Here is a 7,968-nt window from a genome sequence, read left to right as displayed (position 1 = left end):
GACCTTGACCGTTTCGTGTCCAAATTTCGCCACACCCCCTTCCGCCCCCGCAAAGAACGAAAATCTGGGGCATCCACAAATCTCAGAGACTATTATGGCTAGAGTAATCAAATTTGGTATCCGCACTTCTGTTAGATCTCACTATAAAACGTATATCTCAGAATTTCACCCCCCCCCCTTCCGCCCCCACAAAGGACGAAAATCTGTTGCATCCACAATATTGCAGATTCGAGAAAACTAAAAACGCAGAATCATAGATAATAACCATATCTATCAGACTGCTGAATCTGGATCAGATCGGATCATTTTTATACCCAAAAGGAACAAATCAATTTGCACTGGCTACGCAGCGCCCGACGTCACGCTCAGACTGATTTTCTGTCTCTCTCGCACGCATTCTTTGTCGTGTCGTTTAATATTAGCTGCGTCTGCCGGAGGAGATCCATATTGACTTAGTATCGGGTATAACTGTAGAGTTGCGGTGTCCGCAGCAACTCACAACGTTCCCCCTCGTTTCATTTGTTTCTTTGCGGATTCTTAAACTATCATCCGTCCTGACGCTTTGGATATTGGGGCATACGGTATTCCATTTCTTGATAGGCCTTAAGGACACAATCAAGATGTTCAAGGACCGTGGTCTTTCTTTTCTTGCCAAGGCTGTGGCATTCGTCGTCGTGAACGGATTCCCTCGCTTCAGAGCTAATCCGTCTGAAATCGAAGGGCTTCTCGTAGACATGGTGTGCCACCCATTTCCAAGACGTCTTTTGGATCCATTTGAAATGGTAGGAATAATACAGGGTCGACTTAGTGTTGCACACGCTGACAAGCTTGGCATCATCGGGATAGTAATGGCGACGATACCAGATGAATTCGGGGCATTCTACTGAAATGAGCGACAGCGAGACGAGTGTCGTGCCACACACCGCCATAGGTGACAGCCTAGGGGTTTTCCATTCGCCTGGCCAGGTTGCCCATCATTTTGCGCGCTAATGGTATGGTGAGTTCTTTTGGTCTTCTTTTAGTCGTTACCTCTTTCCCGGCACGAAAGGAAAGATCTTCTATGGGGCGCAGTTTGCCATCGCTCCTTCCCTGCTTGTCGCTTTCCTGATTTTTTCGGGAATGATGCACTATCGGTGGTTTTTCTTCCTTTATTTGCTGGGAGGATTTACGGGGCAGGCCAGTAGGCAGGCCCAAGCTGGACCCCGATCCCGATTTCCGTGTCTCTACATGGTCCTTGTTATTCTCGGTTTTATTTGGCCCCTGAAACTCAACGTGACGCTCCTTGAGTGATTCGTGAGTGAGTCGAGAGTACTGCGAACGATGGGTCGGCGCAGCTTCTGGAAGGCTTGGAAAGATTTCCTTGGACAGATCTTCTATAGGTCGCTGTTTCTTCCGGCTCCTTACCCGCTTGTCACTGTTCTGGTTATTTTTTCGGGGAGAATGCACTATCGGTGGGTGCACTTGCTGGGAGGAGTTACGGGACAAGCCAGTAGGCAGGCCCAAGCTGGACTCCGATCCCGATTTCCACGTCCCTACATGGTCCTTGCTATTCTCGGTTTTATTTGGCCCCTGAAACTCAACGTGAGGCTCCTTGAGTGACTCGTGAGTGAGTCGAGAGTACTGTGAACGATGGACCGGCGCAGCTTCTGGTAGGCTTGGAAAGATCTCCTTGGAAAGATCTTCTACAGGTCGCTGTTTCTTCCGGCTCCTTACCCGCTTGTCACTGTTCTGGTTCTTTTTTCGGTGAGAATGCACTATCGGTGGGTTTTTTTTCCTCACTTGCTGGGAGGATTTATGGCGCAGGCCAGTGGGCAGGCCCATGCTGGTCCCAGATCCCGATTTCCGTGTCTCCACACGGTCCGTGTTATCATCGGTTTTATTTGACCCCTCAAACTTAACCTGAGGCTCCTTGAGTGACTCGTGAAAGACTCGAGAGGACTGCGAACGATGGGCCGGCGCTGCTTCTGGTAGGCTTGGAAATATCTCCTTGGAAACATCTTCTATAGGTCGCTTTTTGTCCCGGCTCCTTACCCGCTTGTCACTGTCCTTGTTATTTTTTCGGGGAGAATGCACTATCGGTGGGATTTTTTTCCTCACTTGCTGGGAGGACTTACGGCTCAGGCTAGTAAGCAGTCCTAAGCTGGACCGAGATCCAGATCCGGTTCTATTTGTCCACTGAAACTCAACGTCAGGCTCCTTAAGTGACTCTTGTGCGCCTTGAGAATGCGGCGCCAGATGCTGGACCGGCGCTGCTTGTAGCGCATTTTGACGGATAATCTGGGATTGTGTTGATTTACGCAGTGTTTCATGGAGAAATGAAAAGAGCAACCCCCTGTACTTACCAAGAACAGGAGGCACAAAATGCAGAAATGCACACAGGAAAATCGATCCGGCCACATTGATGATTAACGGGAAGTTTTAAACGAATTTAGTATTTCACTTTTGATTTAAAAAAACAATAAAATATATCTACTAATTCGAGTCCATACTAATATATGTATGGTATGGTATGAAGTAAATGGAGGGGCATGCTGAGAAACGTTACAAATGAGTAGATTTTTATACCCGATACTCAAAATGAGTATTGGGGTATATAAGATTTGTGGTAAAAGTGGATGTGTGTAACGTCCAGAAGGAATCGTTTCCGACCCCATAAAGTATATATATTCTTGATCAGAATCAATAGCCGAGTCGATTGAGCCCTGTCTGTCTATCCGTCTGTCCGTCCGTCCGTCCGTCCGTCCGTCTGTCCGTCCCCTTCAGCGCCTAGTGATCAAAGACTATAAGAGCTAGAGCAACGATGTTTTGGATCCAGACTTCTGTGATATGTCACTGCTACAAAAATATTTCAAAACTTCGCCCCGCCCACTTCCGCCCCCACAAAGAACGAAAATCTGTGGCATCCACATATTTAAAGATACGATAAAACCAAAAACGCAGAATCGTAGAGGATGACTATATGTTCTAGAGTGTAAAATCTCAACCAGATCGTATAATTATTATAGCCAGAATCAAGAAAACAATTTCATTCTTTCTCGCTCTGTCTCTCTCTAACACACAGGTTTCATGGTCGGTTTTGCCAATTGCAAAATATGAGTTCAAGGATCTCAGAACCTATAAGAGCCAGAGCAACCAAATTTGGTATCCACACTCCTGTGATATCGGACCTTGACCGTTTCGTGTCCAAATTTCGCCACACCCCCTTCCGCCCCCGCAAAGGACGAAAATCTGGGGCATCCACAAATCTCAGAGACTATTATGGCTAGAGTAACCAAATTTGGTATCCGCACTTCTGTTAGATCTCACTATAAAACGTATATCTCAGAATTTCGCATCACCCCCTTCCGCCCCCACAAAGGACGAAAATCTGTTGCATCCACAATATTGCAGATTCGAGAAAACTAAAAACGCAGAATCATAGATAATGACCATATCTATCAGACTGATGAATCTGGATCAGATCGGATCATTTTTATACCCAAAAGGAACAAATCAATTTGCACTGGCTACGCAGCGCCCGACGTCACGCTCAGACTGATTTTCCGTCTCTCTCGCACGCATTCTTTGTCGTGTCGTTTAATATTAGCGGCGTCTGCCGGAGGAGAGCCATATTGACTTAGTATCGGGTATAACTGTAGAGTTGCGGTGTCCGCAGCAACTCACAACGTTCCCCCTCGTTTCATTTGTTTCTTTGCGGATTCTTAAACTATCATCCGTCCTGACGCTTTGGATATTGGGGCATACGGTATTCCATTTCTTGATAGGCCTTAAGGACACAATCAAGATGTTCAAGGACCGTGGTCTTTCTTTTCTTGCCAAGGCTGTGGCATTCGTCGTCGTGAACGGATTCCCTCGCTTCAGAGCTAATCCGTCTGAAATCGAAGGGCTTCTCGTAGACATGGTGTGCCACCCATTTCCAAGACGTCTTTTGGATCCATTTGAAATGGTAAGAATAATACAGGGTCGACTTAGTGTTGCACACGCTGACAAGCTTGGCATCATCGGGATAGTAATGGCGACGATACCAGATGAATTCGGGGCATTCTACTGAAATGGGCGACAGCGAGACGAGTGTCGTGCCACACACCGCCATAGGTGACAGCCTAGGGGTTTTCCATTCGCCTGGCCAGGTTGCCCATCATTTTGCGCGCTAATGGTATGGTGAGTTCTTTTGGTCTTCTTTTAGTCGTTACCTCTTTCCCGGCACGAAAGGAAAGATCTTCTATGGGGCGCAGTTTGCCATCGCTCCTTCCCTGCTTGTCGCTTTCCTGATTTTTTCGGGAAGGATGCACTATCGGTGGTTTTTCTTCCTTTATTTGCTGGGAGGATTTACGGGGCAGGCCAGTAGGCAGGCCCAAGCTGGACCCCGATCCCGATTTCCGTGTCTCTACATGGTCCTTGTTATTCTCGGTTTTATTTGGCCCCTGAAACTCAACGTGACGCTCCTTGAGTGATTCGTGAGTGAGTCGAGAGTACTGCGAACGATGGGTCGGCGCAGCTTCTGGAAGGCTTGGAAAGATTTCCTTGGACAGATCTTCTATAGGTCGCTGTTTCTTCCGGCTCCTTACCCGCTTGTCACTGTTCTGGTTATTTTTTCGGGGAGAATACACTATCGGTGGGTGCACTTGCTGGGAGGAGTTACGGGACAAGCCAGTAGGCAGGCCCAAGCTGGACTCCGATCCCGATTTCCACGTCCCTACATGGTCCTTGTTATTCTCGGTTTTATTTGGCCCCTGAAACTCAACGTGAGGCTCCTTGAGTGACTCGTGAGTGAGTCGAGAGTACTGTGAACGATGGACCGGCGCAGCTTCTGGTAGGCTTGGAAAGATCTCCTTGGAAAGATCTTCTACAGGTCGCTGTTTCTTCCGGCTCCTTACCCGCTTGTCACTGTTCTGGTTCTTTTTTCGGTGAGAATGCACTATCGGTGGGTTTTTTTTCCTCACTTGCTGGGAGGATTTATGGCGCAGGCCAGTGGGCAGGCCCATGCTGGTCCCAGATCCCGATTTCCGTGTCTCCACACGGTCCGTGTTATCATCGGTTTTATTTGACCCCTCAAACTTAACCTGAGGCTCCTTGAGTGACTCGTGAAAGTCTCGAGAGTACTGCGAACGATGGGCCGGCGCTGCTTCTGGTAGGCTTGGAAATATCTCCTTGTAAACATCTTCTATAGGTCGCTTTTTGTCCCGGCTCCTTACCCGCTTGTCACTGTCCTGGTTATTTTTTCGGGGAGAATGCACTATCGGTGGGATTTTTTTCCTCACTTGCTGGGAGGACTTACGGCTCAGGCTAGTAAGCAGTCCTAAGCTGGACCGAGATCCAGATCCGGTTCTATTTGTCCACTGAAACTCAACGTCAGGCTCCTTTAGTGACTCTTGTGCGCCTTGAGAATGCGGCGCCAGATGCTGGACCGGCGCTGCTTGTAGCGCATTTTGACGGATAATCTGGGATTGTGTTGATTTACGCAGTGTTTCATGGAGAAATGAAAAGAGCAACCCCCTGTACTTACCAAGAACAGGAGGCACAAAATGCAGAAATGCACACAGGAAAATCGATCCGGCCACATTGATGATTAACGGGAAGTTTTAAACGAATTTAGTATTTCACTTTTGATTTAAAAAAACAATAAAATATATCTACTAATTCGAGTCCATACTAATATATGTATGGTATGGTATGAAGTAAATGGAGGGGAATGCTGAGAAACGTTACAAATGAGTAGATTTTTATACCCGGTACTCAAAATGAGTATTGGGGTATATTAGATTTGTGGTAAAAGTGGATGTGTGTAACGTCCAGAAGGAATCGTTTCCGACCCCATAAAGTATATATATTCTTGATCAGCATCAATAGCCGGGTCGATTGAGCCCTGTCTGTCTGTCCGTCTGTCCGTCCGTCCGTCCGTCCGTCCGTCCGTCCGTCCGTCCGTCCGTCCGTCCCCTTCAGCGCCTAGTGCTCAAAGACTATAAGAGCTAGAGCAACGATGTTTTGTATCCAGACTTCTGTGATATGTCACTGCTACAAAAATATTTCAAAACTTCGCCCCGCCCACTTCCGCCCCCACAAAGGACGAAAATCTGTGGCATCCACATTTTTAAAGATACGATAAAGCCAAAAACGCAGAATCGTAGAGGATGACTATATGTTCTAGAGTGTAAAATCTCAACCAGATCGTATAATTATTATAGCCAGAATCAAGAAAACAATTTCATTCTTTCTCGCTCTGTCTCTCTCTAACACACAGGTTTCAGGGTCGGCTTTGCCAATTGCAAAATATGAGTTCAAGGATCTCAGAACCTATAAGAGCCAGAGCAACCAAATTTGGTATCCACACTCCTGTGATATCGGACCTTGACCGTTTCGTGTGCCCAATTTTCGCCACCCCCCCTTCCGCCCCCGCAAAGGACGAAAATCTGGGGCATCCACAAATCTCAGAGACTATTAAGGCTAGAGTAACCAAATTTGGTATCCGCACTTCCGTTAGATCTCACTATAAAACGTATATCTCAGAATTTCGCCCCACTCCTTCCGCCTCCACAAAGGACGAAAATCTGTTGCATCCACAATATTGCACATTCGAGAAAACTAAAAACGCAGAATCATAGATAATGACTATATCTATCAGATTGCTGAATCAGGATCAGATAGGATCATTTTTGTAGCCAAAAGCAAGAAATCAATTTGCAGAGGGCACGCAGCGCCCGACGTCACGCTCAGACTGATTTTCTGTCTCTCTCGCACGCACTCTTTGTCGTGTGGTTCAATATTAGCGGCGTGTGCCGCAGGAGAGCCACACTGACTTAGTATCGGGTATAACTGTAGAGTTGCGGTGTACGCAGCAAAGTATTTGTATTCGTCGGAAGTGTACGAATTATATATAGTAAATGCCATAAGAAAAGGTTTATTTGTTCCATTCGATTCTTTATAATTTTGGCAGTTAGCAGCAGCAAAGCTTTAGTTTTCATGGGAACCGCAAGTGCTCTCCCATACAGCAGAATTTTTCTTTTTTTATACCCGATACTCAAAATGAGTATTGGGGTATATTAGATTTGTGGTAAAAGTGGATGTGTGTAACGTCCAGAAGGAATCGTTTCCGACCCCATAAAGTAAATATATTCCTGATCAGCATCAAAAGCCGAGTCAATTGAGCCCTGTCTGTCTGTCCGTCCGTCCGTCCGTCCGTCCGTCCGTCTGTCCGTCCCCTTCAGCGCCTAGTGCTCAAAGACTATAAGAGCTAGAGCAACGATGTTTTGGATCCAGACTTCTGTGATATGTCACTGCTACAAAAATATTTCAAAACTTCGCCCCGCCCACTTCCGCCCCCACAAAGAACGAAAATCTGTGGCATCCACATATTTAAAGATACGATAAAACCAAAAACGCAGAATCGTAGAGGATGACTATATGTTCTAGAGTGTAAAATCTCAACCAGATCGTATAATTATTATAGCCAGAATCAAGAAAACAATTTCATTCTTTCTCGCTCTGTCTCTCTCTAACACACAGGTTTCATGGTCGGTTTTGCCAATTGCAAAATATGAGTTCAAGGATCTCAGAACCTATAAGAGCCAGAGCAACCAAATTTGGTATCCACACTCCTGTGATATCGGACCTTGACCGTTTCGTGTCCAAATGTCGCCACACCCCCTTCCGCCCCCGCAAAGGACGAAAATCTGGGGCATCCACAAATCTCAGAGACTATTAAGGCTAGAGTAACCAAATTTGGTATCCGCACTTCTGTTAGATCTGACTATAAAACGTATATCCCAGAATTTCGCCCCACCATCTTCCGCCCCCACAAAGGACGAAAATCTGTTGCATCGACAATATTGCACATTTGAGAAAACTAAAAACGCAGAATCATAGATAATGACCATATCTATCAGATTGCTGAATCTTGATCAGATCGGATTGTAGGTTTGCCGCCTTGTCTTGCCTGCCTGCAATGAATTTCCTGAAAATTATCTTCAT

The 7,968-nt window shown here is 46.4% G+C and overlaps 2 protein-coding genes across 5 annotated transcripts; both read right to left on the bottom strand.

The window, feature by feature from the left end:
* Positions 1–457: 457 nt before the first annotated feature.
* LOC117194154 lies at positions 458–2,500 on the bottom strand. 2 transcript variants are annotated; one of them, XM_033398811.1, is made up of 3 exons: positions 2,343–2,497; positions 2,115–2,277; positions 460–2,046 (listed from the first exon to the last, which is right to left on the bottom strand). In XM_033398811.1, exon 3 carries the CDS (start codon positions 1,819–1,821, stop codon positions 940–942), a length of 882 nt encoding a protein of 293 aa, XP_033254702.1. In that variant the 5' UTR covers positions 1,822–2,046; positions 2,115–2,277; positions 2,343–2,497; the 3' UTR covers positions 460–939. The 2 variants fall into 2 exon arrangements, with proteins under 2 accessions (XP_033254701.1, XP_033254702.1); XM_033398810.1 differs by having other exon boundaries at positions 458–2,277; positions 2,343–2,500.
* A 1,122-nt stretch (positions 2,501–3,622) lies between these two features.
* On the bottom strand, positions 3,623–5,668 carry LOC108158361. Of its 3 annotated transcripts, none has more exons than XM_033398808.1 (3): positions 5,507–5,665; positions 5,196–5,441; positions 3,624–5,136 (listed from the first exon to the last, which is right to left on the bottom strand). In XM_033398808.1, exon 3 carries the CDS (start codon positions 4,983–4,985, stop codon positions 4,104–4,106), a length of 882 nt encoding a protein of 293 aa, XP_033254699.1. In that variant the 5' UTR covers positions 4,986–5,136; positions 5,196–5,441; positions 5,507–5,665; the 3' UTR covers positions 3,624–4,103. The 3 variants fall into 3 exon arrangements, with proteins under 3 accessions (XP_017146104.2, XP_033254699.1, XP_033254700.1); XM_033398809.1 differs by having other exon boundaries at positions 3,624–5,210; positions 5,279–5,441; XM_017290615.2 differs by having other exon boundaries at positions 3,623–5,441; positions 5,507–5,668.
* Positions 5,669–7,968: the final 2,300 nt, after the last annotated feature.

This window comes from Drosophila miranda, assembly GCF_003369915.1.
Source record: "Drosophila miranda strain MSH22 chromosome Y unlocalized genomic scaffold, D.miranda_PacBio2.1 Contig_Y2_pilon, whole genome shotgun sequence".
NCBI classification, from domain to species: Eukaryota; Metazoa; Arthropoda; class Insecta; order Diptera; family Drosophilidae; genus Drosophila; species Drosophila miranda.
Note: the sequence above shows the minus strand (reverse complement) of the source record. Positions and strands in the feature narration are given on the sequence as shown.

What these genes read in the sequence shown, in the direction of transcription:
- LOC108158361 (XM_017290615.2), bottom strand. Translation starts at nt 5,563, where the DNA reads ATGTGGCCGGATCGATTTTCCTGTGTGCATTTCTGCATTTTGTGCCTC. An exon ending in TTTTGTGCCTCCTGTTCTTG is followed by an intron (nt 5,442 to 5,506) that starts GTAAGTACAGGG and finishes ACACAATCCCAG; the next exon opens with ATTATCCGTCAAAATGCGCT.
- LOC117194154 (XM_033398810.1), bottom strand. Translation starts at nt 2,399, where the DNA reads ATGTGGCCGGATCGATTTTCCTGTGTGCATTTCTGCATTTTGTGCCTC. An exon ending in TTTTGTGCCTCCTGTTCTTG is followed by an intron (nt 2,278 to 2,342) that starts GTAAGTACAGGG and finishes ACACAATCCCAG; the next exon opens with ATTATCCGTCAAAATGCGCT.